Raw genomic sequence first — 17,432 nt, 5'->3', positions numbered from 1 at the left:
AATTGTACTTGGAGAAATCTGCCACATTGCTTTTTTTTTTTTTTTTATCTTATTAAGACACCATACTTTGAGAATCTATTCAATTATGGCATTAAAAATGGTACCCAATTATAGCTATGATAATTGCTTTGTATATGGATATGACATTGCTATGATTGGTTTGTTTTTTCAAAGTACAAAGCTAAAGTAAGAAGAAATGAAAATAGGATACATAATACACAAATGAATGAAAGGTACATTGTCATTTTTTGCATTTGACCCTATATTAAACAAACAAATCAAAGTATGTGTTCTATTCTTTTGCATCTGCCCCTCTCATAAAAACTAAGAATGAACATGTAAATTTAGTCACTACACATATGAGAAAACAGATGCTATATATGCAATTGTAGCAACAAATTTTGATATCAAATATACAGTTAAATGACAGAAGTATTTAAACAAAAGAAAAAGTATGCTGTTGATTCTAGGCAATAGCGAGTGGCATCTCAAATATCTGGGCTGCATTTTTGACAGCATTAGTGTCAATATCTACCAACTTCCCCGTCTTTGATGAAGCTACAATGCATTTATTGTCTTTTATGTTTGGAAGAAACAGTTTTGCTTTCTCTTCAGACCCAAACAATGCCACACTGCAACAGATTTAAAGTCAAAAAAGTTTGACCAGTAAGTCATTACCATTACTGTTCTTTGATTCATCATAAAGTTGACTTTTTTTTTAATGGAGAAACTCACCAGGGTTTTTCACGTGCGACTGCTAGTTGTATTGCTGCTGTGTTTGTAGATATAACCCCAGCAGAGTCATTAATAAAAGCAGCCAACTGCAAGAAATAGCATCTTACATTCATATTTCCTATTACAACACTGTACTTTGAAAAATCTACCTAATTATTTATAGTAATGTCTTCTAAATACAAAGCAATTTTTAGTGTTATAATTGGATATATTTTTCAAAATATATTGTCTTAATACGAAAAAAAAATCAAACTAAAAGGCTGTATTTTGGATAAGAAAAAAGTTCAAATACAATCTGTTATACAAAGAAATGAGAGTAGTCAGCTATAGTAAATGAAAGTATGTTATTATTTCTTGCATTTAGGCCTAAAATGTTGTTTGGATAAAAAAAAAAAAGATTTAGTGTGACACAATCCATTAAATCAAATAGAAACAACTCCTACATCTTGTCCTGAATTTAGTGTGTATTAAGTATTAAGTCAAAAGGGTGGAGAGAGAAATTGAAACCTGTCCTGGTGTGGTGATGAATATTATATTGGCATCATCTCCTACAATTTCCTCCACATTCTCTCTTTCTTTCTCATGAGGGATGACATAGACCGGTTTGACTCCCCTATAATATATATAACAACATTACAGATCAAACAAGAAACCATCATATATATATATAAAAAAAAAAAAAAAAAAATTATGCTGACACTCTGATGACCTGATTGAATTTGTTATCTGGGCCCATATATTTAAGGGTAGTAAGCTATCGGCATCCCCCCTCGATTGCATAGAGGCTTTTGAATCGGATTGTATCCCGTGTATGACAATATATTTCCCTTTCTCAACACCAATTTTATTGTATTTGTCAGCCACTACGTCCTTCAGCTTTCTGGAAATGGATACTTTAAGTGGTGGAATTATTTGCCTTGGTACACTCCTCCCTGGCCTCGCTAACCAATCAGTCATCTGATGGTACCTGTTGGATAACAAAATTAAATAAATCCTTTATCCTATAATCAATTAATCATATATCATTGTTGGGTTGTAAAATACTAAAATTTAAGTTTGGTAAGCAAGCAACTGACATGTTATATCCAGCCTCGGAGAGATTCAAGTGATCCGGTGTGAATGTTTGGGATAGAAGTAATCCAGCTCCTGCGGAATTCACATTTGGATATATGTAACTCACCCGCTCCGTAGCTGCTGACATGAACAGAAACGACGCATGTCCTAAACCTGCTAGTTTCGTTGAAAGCATCATATCATAGTACCTATTCTGCAAAACTACCACAACATATATAATCACTCGTAAAAATTATTTGTTAAATCACCATTTTGCCAATCTAACCTTGAGTAGTCCGAGTAAATCAAGGTATTCTGCAGGCTCAGGGAAATCATCTTCTGGATCAAAAACATCCGCCCATCTCACATTTTTGTTCAGCTCAAAAGCTTGTTTCCCTCTGGCCGAGCTCAGGACATCCACCTGAACACCAGGGTATCGATCCTTAATCAGTTGGATGGTTGGGAAAAACAACAGGTTTTCATAAACCCCACCAGAAATCACAACACAGCATCTCCTAACATCACCCCTTATTTTCAACCCTAACGACATAACTTCTGGCATGAACCCTGGTGGAAACTTGAGAAACCCATACGGGTTGTCTGGATTCTCGGGTGGTCTTGGGTCCTCGGATTGCTTACCCTCAGAATACTGCGATCCATACTCCATGTCCGGGTCCTCACCTGTATCGAATGGGTCCAGCCACTCGTTTTTCTTTTTCGCATTTGCTCGAATAGTTGCTGTTCGTACTGGACAATGTGGTTGACGATCTGCTGGATTGCTTAGAAAAGGAAGAGTACCGAATCGAGTGGAGGAAATTGAAGTGGGGTTTGTGAAAATTGGTGGAATGGATTTGGGTAATAGCGAAGTGGTAGCCATTGATGAATAGTGATCAGAATTCCAAGCTTGGAGGTTGTGATTATGTCATCTGCAGATGACTGGGAAGAGAAAGCTGAAGAGGTATATTGGGATTTGAATGTGTGGAAGATGGTTGGATAAGGGGCTTGAGAGCTCTATCATTTTAGAACAGACTTAAAACAGGACAAAACGTTGCATTTAGTTGTCAAAAATAAATTTTTTTCCCTCCTTTTCTTTTTTCTCTACATATTTTCTTTTCCTTTTCTTTTCTCTACATATTTCCTTTTCCTTTTTTCTTCTTTACTTAACCCAAAGCTAGATGTTAATGTTACAAACAAAATAATAGTTAAGGTGCCTATCATCGATCACTTTAGCTTTTCATTAAAATTCATTAAATAGATACTATCTGTCTATCACCTTAAATTTTTTCCAATCAATTATGAAATGTTTTAAGATACTTATGGATTTTAAATCATGATCATGTACATCTATGTTTTTGATGAGTTGAGAATTGTATGGCCCTGATATTTTAGATAACTTAGATATCCAAATGGAGAGAGTCGAGAATGTTCAAAAAAGTGTGAAAATGTTTGAGAAATACCGAAAATATTCAAGAAAGTTTGAGAATGATTAGTTTGTTGGAAAAGTTTGAGTATTGTAGCCACATGCATTTTGTGCTAACTTGGCTAGAACCGATAGGGGGTCGACTTGGCTTGGGTTCGGTTTCAACCTATTTATTAAATGTGTTTGGAATCTCAATCTAAGCCAACACATTAAATAAAAGGGGTTGAGATTTTCAACAAAACTCAACTTATTAAATAAATGGGTTAGATGGTTTTTAAATCTGAAATCCAAATAAGATAGAAAAAGAATACACCTATTTAAAATAAGTTATAAGATCCAATAATTTTTTAAAGTTTAAAAAATACAAGCATAAATGCAAATAAATTATTTAAATAAAAACTGAGTCCAAACAATTTGATTCCAAAAGTATGTTTCTATTTAGCACAATACAAACAATTTCATTCCAAAAATATGTTGTTATTTATCACATATATACACAACAATATTATATCAACTAACACATATGTATACATACATTTAACATGCATACACATAGCTGATACACACAACACACATACATGTACTCTTGAATGGAAACAACTTAACTTGGAAACAAGTTGAAGAACTTATTAATTTATATGAAATTATCAATAAAAGCATCTTAACTTAAAGAATTTAACTTAGAAACAACTTAAATGTAATAAATCAAATGAAACAACTTAAAGAGACTACTTAAATGAGTTGACGAGTTGAAAACATCTTGAGAATTTCAATCTAACATAAACCTTATAATTAAATGGGTCAGACGGATTGATCCATTTAATTAAAAAGATTGTAAATTTCAACCAACCCACTAATTTTAGATCATGTTACTTTTTGTTGGGTCTAACTTCACTATTGACTCTACCCTGTCACCGGTCTAATGAGAATGTGGAGTATGGGGTTACGAGATGATTAAAACGACTTAAGGTTTTGGCACTTTGTTTTATTTCATATTTTGCGTTTATATGCAACGTTTGATTTTCATAATGATTTGTTTAAAGATTTTATGTTGTTAATACTATACTTTGAATTATGAAATTTTCACCTTAAAATTGAGTTTTGAAAATTTTAATATATATATATATATATATATATATATATATATATATATATATATATATATATATATATATATATATATATATATATATATATATATATATATATATATATATGTTCAGTTATATATCATCCATATAATATATAGATATGGTAATTACTCATTAGACTTCCAAAGTCTAAACCCGCTCACGGATGTAACATTCAAAATACCAAGTATAATTTTATAACATCCATTAAAAAAGCATGATACATTTAAACTTTTTAAAACCAACCCAATTCACTAATTGTTTACAACATAGTTTTCAAAAACATTTCAACATCAGAGTTTCCCAAATCATAAGTCAAAACATGAGGATGTGTATAATTACGCTTTCGCCTTCCTGCAGCCATCTGAGGTACTGAAACATAACCAGAAATTGTAAGTCAACGCTTAGTGAGATCCCCCAAGGTACCAACACACAAACAAACAACATATACAATAACAATATGTCGGGTCCAATCAACCATCGGGTTGGAATCCCGCCACCTGCTACACCTCAATTGTTGGAGCAAACTCTACCCGGAACCTGGTCGAGAAGTGTGATTATGAGTTTTCCACACAAAGAGGCATGAGGGTTACCTCATATATATATATATATATATATATATATATATATATATATAGTCAATAAAAATACATATACACCCCTCAAGTATACAACAAATTATGACAATACAAATAAATAGCTAGACTAATATCCCCCCTCAAGCGAGAGGAGGTGGACCGAGACGAAGCATGCGACGGAACTGCTGAAACTGTGGGCGAGGTAGACTCTTAGTGAAGATGTCAACAACTTGAAGCTTGGTAGGAACAAACATAGTGACCAGTTTGCCTGAAGCGACGAGCTCCCGAACAAAATGATAGTCAAGATCAATATGCTTAGCACGCTTATGAACCACCGGGTTCTGGGTGAGAAATAATGCACTTTGATTGTCATAGAGAAGCGTGGGGCGATCGGTGGGAAAAGCATGCAACTCATGCAACAGATGAGTGATCCAAATGATCTATGTAGCCGTATTAGCCATGGCTCAATATTCAGACTCAGAGTCAGACCTAGAGGTGGGAACCGAAGTTGAATCAGTGGACGGTTCAGAGTCAGAATCGGAAGGCGACTCGGTCTCGGGTCCCAGCGAGGCATCGGTAGGGATTTCAGAAGCAGGAGTCAGGATCGAGGGAGCCGGCGAATCCGGTTCAACACACACAGTACAAGGAGCGGGGGTAGCGGGTCCTGATGGAGCACTTGGAAAGACCGGGACAACATTGTCATGGACGGGACCGGCAGGGAGCTGATCACCAAGGAATGTGTGCAAGGGTAAAGACCCAATAGGAGCAGTTGTATAGGTGTCATGAAACAGGAAGCACTCTTCATCAAACCAGGCATGGCGAGTAACAAAAACCCGTGTTGAAATCGGATCGAGACACAAGTAACCTTTATATTGAGTGTGATAACCCACAAAAACACAAGGTATGCTCCGCGGAGAAAGCTTATGATCCGCATAGTCACGTAAATATGGATAGACCCGACACCCAAAAATGCAAAAATTCTCATAAGATGGCACCCGTCCGAACAAAACCTCAAAAGGTGATTTCATGGATAACACCTTTGTAGGGAGACGATTAATAACATGCACGGCGGAGCTGAAAGCATGAGTCCAGTAAGAAAAATGGAAGGTGAGCATGAAACATCATAGCAAGGCCCGTCTCCACAATGTGACGATGTTTGCGTTCAGCCCACCCATTTTGTTGGGGGGTATACGGGCATGAGATGCGATGAAATATGTCATGTTTATGTAACAGTGCCGTTACTTTATTATTAAGAAATTTCGTACCCCCGTCACTTTGAAAAATTTTAATTTTGGTAGAGAATTGAGTCTCTACAAAGGTGATAAAAACCTCAAAAATGCTAAAAAATCTTATTTAGACTTGAGCGGGTAAAGCCATGTGAAGCGAGAGAAATCGTCCACAAAAGTTACATAATATCGGTAGGATGCAACCGAATCAACCGGGGAAGGACCCCAAAGATCACAATGGATTAAATCTAGAACATGAGCGGATCGTTGGTCATTAATTTCAAAAGGCAACCGATGAGACTTAGCAAGTTGGCAAGGAGAACACGTAACCGGTTTAGGTAAAATAGAAGAAACCATTACATGACCAAGTTTATTTAATATTGAAATAACATCAAAGGACACATTAATGTGTGAGCCTTGTGTGACGAACCATCAACAAGAGGTTAATTGGATTAGTAATTTGATTAGCTAATTACAAGTCTAGGAAACTCATTAGTTTAACCAATTGGCCAATGTTTGAATTAATTTGTTTTCTAAGGATTAGTAATAGCGAACGTGAACCTAATCACACTAATTGGTAGCCAATAACGAATAATTCATTGCACTTACCATAAAATCAACCATAGGAGTAAATGAGTCGAACCTAAACAGAAGTCTTCTCCATTATTGAATTTAGTGATTGTTTATTTGCTTTAGCTGTTAGTTGCTTAGTTTGAGTTTTATTTCATTGTTAAGTTTCTAGTCTTGCAAAACTAGAGAAACCCCCATTTCTATTACTTGTTTTATTTAGATAATATTATCATTTATTTTAATTGTTTACCGTTCCCTGTGTTCGATACCCTACTTGCTTGAACTATATTACTAATTGATAGGTACACTGCCTTTCGTGTGTTTATTTTGTGTCTAAGTTAGTAGGATTAAAACTAGTTTGTTTCACACATATCAAGGTGTATTTTAAACTTTTAAAATACTAGGGTTCTAGAATTTAAGATTTCAAAATTAAACTTTTAATTCTAAATTTTAAATTCTGAAACCAAATGGGTATTTTTAAAACATAAAAAAATACTAGATCAAATTTTAAATAATTAAATCAATCAATAATTTTGTCTTTATCTTAAAATTTGACCAAATCTCTTAATTTGATATGGATATATATATATATTTACCTTTCTTGAAAATTCAATTTTAGACATTAAAAATGAATTTGGTAATTATCCTAATCAAACAAATATATCAAAATTGAAAAATCAGGGATCTGACAGCCCCGACTCGTCGAGTTATTGCAATAAGAACTTGTCGAGTCCCATGAGGAACTCGTAGAGTCTGATGAACAGATTGCCGAATTTGTTCCCTCATCCTTTGGACAATTCAGATATGCATCAAATTCAATTGAAAAACATCCTAGGATCTGATACCACTGATGAGTTTTGAGCATAACTACATCATATGTGATCATACAACCCTAATTGCTTTGGATCTAAGTTTTTTACTAGTTGAACATGCAAATTGAATACCAAATCAAAACCATAGATCTTGATAATTTCGAAAATTACATAATAAAAGGGTTTTGATGTTTACCTTGCTTGTTATGTAGTAATAACAAGAACTCCTTGTAGATCCCTGACTCTTGAAAGCTTAGTGCCTCAAATGTTGCACCTCTAATGGTTCACAAACACCACTAGCAAAATGATGGGAGGAGAGATGAGGAATACACTTATAATTTCGGCTAGGGTTCTCTTAGAAAGCATGGGGCCAAAAATCATAAGCCAAGGATTCCTTATATAGTTGAGAGCTGCTAGGGTTTCTGGAGGAAACCCTAATTTCCTGCTTAAGGCTTAAGCAACCCATGGACTCCTACTAAGAAGCCTCGGACGAAATCTATAGGGCCTCCCAATAGAATTTTGTCCACTCCATTCTAAGGAGTCAACCAGCCCAGTTTCACAACTATCAATGATTTGCAAAACAACTCATGTTCTTTTAATCAGGTCCTTTAATCCAAAAATTAATTCCAAATTAATTTCGGATTAAATACTAATTAAATAACATGATTTCTAATTAATATATTATTTTCATAATACATTAATAAATCAATTTATTGTTTCAAATAATAAATTCAACCTCTCTCTCTCTCCAAAAGTCATCTTGTCAAGTTGCTAGGGTAAAGGCAACCCAAAAGGACCATGCTACTATCAAATCAAGTACATACCAATTATAGTTATGGGCTTAGACACCTAATTCAACATACATGTCCATAAATTTTACATTTTTAGGGATCATTAGGGTCCCTAAAACCATTCTGGAAGTTTTGGACTGACGACTTTAAGGATTAAGTGCTTATTGAGTGACTTCATGCCTTAAGTGACATTAAGGGACCTAGGATTTGAGATCTTGGCTTATTGGGACGTCTTAGTAGATAAAATTGGAAACTTTATCCATCGAGACCTTGGAAAGGAACATATTTGAGCTTTGGAGCTCATGGAATGGATGGAAAACAACTTAATTCGTTATATTGTTTCTGCCTATTTCCCACGACGTGGCAACTTACTCGCCATGACGTGGTGGTTGGTGTCTTCGTGACTATTTTGTCCTTATTATGTCACGGCGTGGCCAATAGGAGTTCACGGCGTGACGGTTTTCTGAAGTTGACTTGGATAGTTGACATTGACCGTTGACTTTTTGACCTGGATTGACTTTTGGTCAAAGTGCTAGTTCTAGAGTATAAACTAAGGTTGTACCTTGTTTGATTGATAGGTGTGTCGTAACACCGGTTACGTGACAGTTAGTTATGGTCTATCCGACTTCGTGAGACAAGTGAGTATTCTCACTATAATGTGTATGATGTTAGTTGTCTTTGTGATACTTGCATGGAAGGTCCCAGGGGTATCCCATGGCATTTTTATGAAAGACCATGGTGGTAGCCCATGACACTTGTATATAAGACCATAGGGTTGCCATGACAATACGAGGAAAGACCATGGAGGTAGTCAATGACAGTCGCATGAAGATAGCCCATGACCCTAGTATGCAAGATCATGGGGGTAGCTTATGGTAACATGTATGAAATGTGATATTTTGGGGAACTCACTAAGCTTTGTGTTTACGGTTTTGTGGTTTGAACATTTTTCAGGTACTTATAGTTCCAAATGGAAGGGCCCAGTTTGACAGCATAACATTTCCCTCTGATGATTTTCCGCATTGATGATTGCTACTGTACTATGATGATTATGAAACATTTTTGCTATGATGGATTTTTAGGACAAATACTATGTGATTTGATGAATAAAAAATAAATATTTTTATTCATGTTTTTCGGATGTTACAATTGATATATTTTCAGGTTAGTGGGAGTTTATTAGAAGCATTAAAAAAATAAGTTTAAAGACATTTAGAGGATCATTTATTTGTGTATGAGATATTGTTTACTTAAATTGGTGTTTATTATGTTACATAATTATATGACTTCCCTTGAATATTTTAAATGTTAATTACTTGACCTTATGAAACCTATATTAAAAAAATGCTTTATTAAATGTTGTTCTTTTGTAAAATATTTTGAAAAATTGATGCCCTTTAAAAGACAATTTCAGTTGACCATGCAAGCAGTGTTTTATTATTTGTCTTTAAATGACTATTTCAATCAACCATATCATGTTTTATTATTGATCTATAAATTTTTTACCCCACTTATAAAAAATATAATATCCTTTTATCATTTTATCAATTTATGTGGCAAGTTTTGCTTAGTTATTCAATATATAAACAATTATTATTCTAATTATTTTATGGAACAGTTTTATCATATCCTATGTAATTTTTTTTACCATTTATCTTAATTTACATAATTTATCTAAATTTACATAAGATGGTAATAAGTTTGTTAAATCTATGTTCCTTTTGCAATAAGCACGAAGTTATACTATTGTTTATAGGTTTATAATATTTTTAACTGAAAAAAATTGTTCACTATAGTAGGTTCATATGAGAAAAAGTATACCATGTTTTAGATTTTATTTTTCATGTTTTCAAATTTGAGGCAAGAGTAAGATAAAGCTAGCGATTTTAGGCTGGAGAGAGTGGTGCTACATTCTTTCTTTTTGCCACACTTTCTTACAACACTTAAGGAGTGGTATTCCATAAAAAGATAAAAGAGAAAGAAGAGAGAGATAGAGAGAGAGGGAGGAAGAGTGAGAGAGAAAGGAGCACGCCCATTTTGGCCGCACACCGAACCCACATAGGGGGCGGAGTTCACTGTGGTTTCACATGCCACATAGGTTGAAACCGCACTCCACTCCTTTTGGTATTATATGTAAAATTTAGTTGTGTAAAATATTTGTTTAGGTCAATGATAGTTTAATATCCATTATAATATCTTTAAATTTTTATTTTATTCTTCTTCATATATTCAGATATTTAAAACTAGAAATTTATTGAGAAAAATTTAATGATAAGAGAAAAACGAGAACATGAGCTTATTTTTAGCTAGCTACTTTCATTTCTACAAATGATGCCATTTCTTTCCAAGAGCACAATATAAGAGTCATGTGTATTAAATTGGGATCCATTGATTGTTCTGAACCAAAACTACATAAAATAATCTTATAGCCTACACCTGTAGATTAATATATTAGTTCAAGGACGAAATCTATCGTTTATTCTGTTTAATATCATATATACTTCTAATATTTGATAAAATATGGATATATTTTATTGAGCATTAATCACAAACAATCAAATTTAATATATATCTTCAAGAATGTGACACGTCACCAAAAAACTACAATGGAGATGCAAGATTCTTCAATCGAATCAATCCATAGTCATCGAGTAGTACAATCCTAGAAAATGTCTCTTCCAACACTGTCGCATAGTACGATAAACAAATAAACTGTAATACATTATATTGAATATGAATAATTTTAATAACATATAAGTTTTATCTGTTATTTCTCAAAATAATAAAACAAATAGTTATCTAACCATTATAATTTTACACTGCATGAACAAATTCATAAATTGTCTTATACATTGTATTTTACATCTCATTAAATCGTGATTTTCAAAACACTTGTCAAAACATCTTTTAAACACTCGAGTCAACTTGAAAGGGCATTCTTGTCATTTTGATGGCAAAATACGCACAGAAGGCGTGGACCATATAACAAACGTTTCCAGTCTGGTCGTTTCAACAGATGACACGACGCAGTTTTTATTTTTGTTTGATTTCAAATTTAAATTTAAACAAGTCCAATTTGGACTTTAGAGCAGGTCATAACTCCGGTCCTTCTAGAAACATCTCAGCCGTCCTTGCTCCTTTCCTCCCCTAACTACCGAGCTCCGCCTAGCCGTCGTCGGCGCCGTGAAGTCGCTGGTTGATCTGTGCTCATGCTAGGGTTTCGATTGATGCATTTTCGTTATATGTGCACATGAACTTTTAAATCTATGTGAAATCTCTCGAATCGTCAATTTTCGTGCCCTAGCAGGTTTTTTGCTTAAATAAACTCTTGCATTTTGAATTTTGAATGTCGGAGCCGCCGAGAGTTGTGCAATTGACGATGGATGGTGCTGATTCAGAACCACGACCGGTTCTGGGGCCCGCGGGAAACAAGACGAGATCGGTAGTGGAATTGCGTAAACCGGCTGCGAAACCTAAGAGTAAAGTCGGAAAACCGGAGGAAATTAAGAAATCGCCGTCGACAGTCACTGTTATTGTCAATTCTCCTCTGCATTCTAAATCAATAACACCTCCGCCTCCGTTAATTTTGAAGCATAAGGATTCTAAGTTGTTGAAGTCGAACTTATCGATGAATGCGTCATGCTCATCGGACGCCTCTTCCGATTCTTCACACAGTCGAGCGTCTACTGGGAAGGTTAGAAGACGGTGTGTGACACCTACATCGATTCGGGGGAAGCAATCTGTTGTTCCGAAAACAGGAAAGCTTGATAATGCTTTGAAAGCAGTTTCAAAAACTGGAAAAGTTGAGAGTGCTGCAAGAGGTGAAAAACTTGAAAATGTTGTTGTGGAGACTGATAGTTCTTTGGAATCTTCAGCTGATGCTTCATTGGGACGGAAGAGATGTGCTTGGGTTACTGCTAATACGGGTATGGCTCTCACTCTTAATACCTGAGCTCTCTAACTAGCTCTGTATGTATTGCTATTTTGCATTGGAATGTGTAGATTGTTACGAATTACTGAATGAAACACTAGGGTACAAGGAACTCCCTATAAGAATATGTTATCAAATTGCTTATGACATTTTAATTAGCTTAAAACTATAGTTGAAGTATTTGTTTTGAAATGTTACAATGGATTAAATTCGTGTTCATAAGCATGTGAAGATCCCTTAGATTTCTTATTGTTGCTTATGTTTCAGTTGTTTATTCTCAAACATAGTTTATTACTTGAAATAGATAAGTGTATATTTTATGACTCTTAAAAAGTCTTACATTTTTAGGGTTATCAGCTAAGGGTGTTGGTCTTCCTTGCGCTATTACATATCTAGCCCTCTACCTTTAAGTCATAGACCCCACTGACTGAACGTCCTGAATTTCCTGAAGTGGATTACAATTGAGGGCTTAGGTGTCTGGTTCTGTATTATTGGATGATGCCTCCTACTTCTCTCATAAGTCGAATAGTACACACGAAGTAAAATCAGGATTCAGGCAAAATGTAGCTAGAGATTAATCTATGCTCTCTGATATAGTGATAGTAAAACTTTTATATTAGCATACATATGCTAACTCATTTAAGATTTAGGGTGTAGATTACTCTCTTATTATTGGGAGGTTGTAGAACTAAACTACTAAAGGCTTGAGTGAAGTCAATGGAGATCAACTTTAAGTAACTATAACTACCACAACATCCAGCAGCTTCATTTACTGATGTTGGAGTCCTTAGTAATACCTTTGTTACCTTCTTTGGATAAAATTTGATCTTTCACCTTCTTTGCTATATAGCAATGACCATGTGGCATTGTGACTAGGATAATATAGTCGACATGTGTAAGAAAGTTAAGACTAGCTTCTGGGAAACATCATGTTACTTATATTGTTTTCTTGTTAATGGTGTATGTTAAAATGCATGCTACCTAAAGATCATAAACAGTAAATGCCTACAATCAACTATAAAGAGAATGCTGAAAAGAGCTGTTGAAGTCATTTTGTTTTAGCCTTTCAAAAATTGTATCTTTAAAGAAATAAATTACAATATACGAGGGAAGCATCTTTTTTGTGTAATTTGTATATTAATGGTGTCTGTTTCTGTTGCTGTTGCTCTATCTATCCCTCAAATTTTCCTAAAACACAGCTGCTCATGAAAATATTCATCTGTATGACAATAAAACAGAAATATAGCATCATTCGTTATTTCAGTTGATCTAACAAATCAAGAATTGTAATTCCCCTCTCCTAAAATATATATATATATATATATATATATATATATATATATATATATATATATATATATATATATATATATTTACAATTTTACTTTATAACAACTCCTAATTTGTATGTTTCCTTTTTTGAAGATCCTTGTTATACTGCTTTTCATGATGAAGAATGGGGAGTCCCAGTACACGACGACAAGTATGCACCTCAAGATTCAGTTTTCAGTTTCTTATCAAAATTTCAATGAAATTCTGGAACATTCCTCTAAGCGCTCATATTGTATGACATCTTTCAGGAAACTGTTTGAATTACTCAGTTTATCGACTGCATTGGCTGAACTCACGTGGCCCACTATTCTCAGCAAAAGGCATTTATTTAGGTATGCAGTATGCACATTATTTCATATGTATGTATTTTTTTGGCAAGAGAAAACTCCCAACATATGAGTTGAGTTCCATAATCGATAATACCTTCTTGTCTAATTTGAAATGAAACATGGGTATATATGTATATATACAGAGATGTGTTTCATGGATTTGACCCAACTGCTGTCTCAAAGTTGAATGATAAGAAAATAGCAGCTCCAGGGAGCCCTGCTGCTTCTCTTCTCTCAGAAGTAAAATTACGAGGAATTATTGAAAATGCACGCCAAATTTGCAAGGTATCTCTTGTTGTTTTTTATTCGTAATCTACAAATTAATTTCACCAAATTTGCATAACTTCCATTCTACTATTATCGTGAAAAATGAGTGTTTTTTTTTTTTTTTTTTGGTGAAAAATGGTGTGCACAGATAGCGGATGAGTTGGGGTCGTTTGACAAGTACATATGGGGGTTTGTGAACCATAAACCCATCGTGAACAAATTCCGATACCCACGTCAAGTCCCAATCAAGACATCAAAAGCAGACTCAATAAGCAAAGACCTGGTCAAACGGGGCTTACGTGGCGTGGGCCCCACAGTCGTTTACTCCTTTCTACAAGTGGCTGGCCTTACAAACGACCATCTCGTTAGTTGCTTCAGGTTCCATGAATGTGCACTAGTAGATGTCGTGGGCCCGGGGACCACAAATGATGGGTTGGGGTTGGGGGGGTTAACCATAACCAGGGTTATGGATGACTTGACTTTATCGGGTGAGTGACTTGTGGCTAGTTAGTTATTGGCATTGCTACAAATTGTTGATGTGGGAACAAGTAAGTAATTGCCTTTGCAAGAATGTATGTGTAGAAATTGTTGTATTAATGCCATGCTGTTTGTAGATTGTAGAGTAAATGACATATACATATGAGAATATGATGATGATGATGATGATTGTGAGATGTTATTCTTTACACCCTTTTGCTTGTCTCTTATTTTTCTCAGTGTTGGCTTCTTGCAAATCGATTATATCAACATGAAACAAGTTGAGAGACATGTTTTTTAATTAACTTTTAGAATATGTTACTACAATAATCTATTCGCAACTATGACCAACGAATTTGTAATTTAGAAGTACGAAAATGAAACACACACACACACACAAGTTAATAGTAATTTTGCTTGAACTATGAAATTACTGTTCATCCGTGAAAATTTTAGGTTTCTGGTAAAAAAAGTGTTTTTTGTCCTAGGATTTTTCATAGACTATTTGTACTATAAAAAGAACTTTATATTGGTAAAATGAAATCTTAGATTGTGAGAGATTTACCAAAATATATGTTTTAAAAGTTAAGAAGATAATATAAATAAATGTCTTATATAATAAAGACTATTGGCAGATTAGTGCTAAAAAATATAAAACCAATTAACCAGTAATTAAGTTAAATGAAATATATAAAATGACATGTAGAAGTTTGAGTTTTTTTAATTGTATATTTTAGAGAACTAAAAAAACTTAAAAAGCTCGTTAAAAAACGCTATAGTTGGTATCTTTTAAAAAAAGGTATCTTATAAATATATTTTTTTTTCAAACACAAAAACATAAAAAAAAAAAAAAAAGTTGAAAATAAGTTATCTTATAACCGCACCAGCGGTGATATGCCCATACATAATGTAAAAAGCCATTTTGCAAAGCCAAAGCCAAAAGACTATTTTGTAGCAAGGACTTAGGAAATTAATAGTTATATGGACTAATTTTTATATTAATCCTGGGAAAATCTTATTTATTTAGTTTGATTTATATTATTCCTATAAAACAAAGAAAATTATGTGAATGGTTCATGTGGTTTGGGTAACTATTCCTTTAGTCCTTAACTTTTTGAGTAAATTACTGAAATCGTCCTTGTGGTTTGGTCAAAATTGCACGTTTGGTCCATAACTTTTTTTTTTGCACTCAGATCGTTCCTGTGGTTTAATTTTGTTGCGTTCTTCGTCCCTATGGTTTGGTAAAAGTTGCCTGTTTGGTCCCTAACTTTATGTATGTAAGGGACGAAAAATGCAACAAAATCAAACCACAGAGACGAAAAACACAACAAAATCAAACCACAGGAACGATCCGAGTGCAAAAAAAAAAGTTAGGGACCAAACGTGTAATTTTAACCAAACCACAGGGACGATTTCAGTAATTTACTCTAATTTTTTTAACCCCAGACCACCCTACATACTCTGACTTTTTTGTTTTAGATCTATTTTTTTCCTTTTAAGAAAATACTTAGTTTTTATCTATTATTTGTTATTTCAGACTCAAGCCGGTTACCAACAGTTAAATTAAGTTTTTTTAATAAAAAAACCTCCTACATTTTACATTTTTTTTTCTGTTTTAAACTTTTTTTCAAGAATAAACTCGACTTTAAACTATTCATTTTTATTTTATTAATGTTGGAAGTTACAAAGGTGAAAAAATAGCTAATGTTGGAGGCTACAAAATAAATAAATAAATAAATAATAGCTAATGTATGAGATGCTCCATACATAGAACGCTAAATAAATTTAGTACTCCATGTAAAATATTGATAAATACTTGAGACAAATGTGTTTAAAGGTAAAAATAACAATTTACTTGAAAGCTATCTTAGTTAAAATAAACATACCATCACAGCTTGTGAAAGTAGCATTGGGACGACATTTGAAACCAGAATCAATTTTGTAAAAACAACCTTCGGACATGAGAGAAGCTTCATCCTCATAATAACATAATTTTATTTCAGCATTTCTTACTAAGTTTATGTTCCTAGCTTGAAGAAGAAGCATAAACATGACCTAGGGTTTTAGAATCGATTATTATTTTAGTTGATTAATAATTTGGCACACGTGAGTTAGGGGATCTAGGGTTACATGTTGGTAACGGACTTCATTAATGAATTAACAATGAATATATTAAAAGTAGGGTTTATTTTGAAAAAAAAAACTTTAGGTCTAAACCAGGGAAAAATGCAAAATATAGGGCATTTTATGAAAAATAAAACTTCAATTTACATGTCGGTAACCGACTCAAATGCTGAGATAACAAGTAAAAGGTAAAAGTTGAGTCTTTTCTTGAAAAAAAAAAGTCTAAACGAAGAAAAAAAATCAAAATGGAGGGTTTTATGGGAAAAAACCTGATAATTTTTATACGCTTAGTCTCTGATAGACATAAAAAAGACTGATTTGCCCTTATTATGTTTTTATTGTTTATTTTGGATCCATCACACCTAATCTCCGCTTTGAAACGTGATATATGAATGTGTCATTCATCATCTCTTTTTATGTATCGTAAAGGACCACCTCCATACTCTAATCACCTCGCCATACCACCGCCACCGATGATTCTGATGGACTGCCGTCGCTTATCTTCGCCACTCACCCCACCCTATTTGTTAAAATCATCTACTACCGACTTCAAAGCCGACGTCCATCTCCTATCATCTTCTTAATCGATAAACGTTCCCCATCTCCATCGAGGATTATATCCCGTTTCTTTACTCCATCATATAACTTATATTTGGG

General features: G+C 33.9%; 2 protein-coding genes across 2 annotated transcripts; one reads left to right on the top strand and one right to left on the bottom strand.

Moving 5' to 3' along the window:
• Positions 1-187: 187 nt before the first annotated feature.
• Positions 188-2,819, bottom strand: LOC111914863 (photosynthetic NDH subunit of subcomplex B 1, chloroplastic). The gene is made up of 6 exons (XM_023910574.3): positions 2,075-2,819; positions 1,812-2,002; positions 1,445-1,702; positions 1,243-1,348; positions 736-821; positions 188-632 (listed from the first exon to the last, which is right to left on the bottom strand). The coding sequence occupies exons 1-6, from the start codon at positions 2,663-2,665 to the stop codon at positions 467-469; spliced, it is 1,398 nt and encodes a 465-aa protein (XP_023766342.1). The 5' UTR covers positions 2,666-2,819; the 3' UTR covers positions 188-466.
• Positions 2,820-11,339: 8,520 nt separating this feature from the next.
• LOC111914864 (uncharacterized) lies at positions 11,340-14,860 on the top strand. The gene is made up of 5 exons (XM_023910575.3): positions 11,340-12,241; positions 13,672-13,729; positions 13,827-13,910; positions 14,051-14,192; positions 14,323-14,860. The coding sequence occupies exons 1-5, from the start codon at positions 11,662-11,664 to the stop codon at positions 14,668-14,670; spliced, it is 1,212 nt and encodes a 403-aa protein (XP_023766343.1). The 5' UTR covers positions 11,340-11,661; the 3' UTR covers positions 14,671-14,860.
• Positions 14,861-17,432: the final 2,572 nt, after the last annotated feature.

Source organism: Lactuca sativa, chromosome 5 (genome assembly GCF_002870075.4).
Source record: "Lactuca sativa cultivar Salinas chromosome 5, Lsat_Salinas_v11, whole genome shotgun sequence".
Classification (NCBI taxonomy): Eukaryota; Viridiplantae; Streptophyta; class Magnoliopsida; order Asterales; family Asteraceae; genus Lactuca; species Lactuca sativa.
This window is presented reverse-complemented; position numbering and strand designations above follow the sequence as displayed.

Bases quoted from the DNA above. Each gene is read 5' to 3' on its own strand.
- LOC111914863 (XM_023910574.3), bottom strand. From the start codon at position 2,665: ATGGCTACCACTTCGCTATTACCCAAATCCATTCCACCAATTTTCACA. The intron at 1,349-1,444 runs GTCATCAGAGTG...TATATATTATAG, and splicing joins CAGATAACAAATTCAATCAG to GGGAGTCAAACCGGTCTATG. The intron at 633-735 runs GTGAGTTTCTCC...AATCTGTTGCAG, and splicing joins GTCGCACGTGAAAAACCCTG to TGTGGCATTGTTTGGGTCTG.
- LOC111914864 (XM_023910575.3), top strand. From the start codon at position 11,662: ATGTCGGAGCCGCCGAGAGTTGTGCAATTGACGATGGATGGTGCTGAT. The intron at 12,242-13,671 runs GTATGGCTCTCA...CCTTTTTTGAAG, and splicing joins TTGGGTTACTGCTAATACGG to ATCCTTGTTATACTGCTTTT. The intron at 13,730-13,826 runs GTATGCACCTCA...GACATCTTTCAG, and splicing joins GTCCCAGTACACGACGACAA to GAAACTGTTTGAATTACTCA.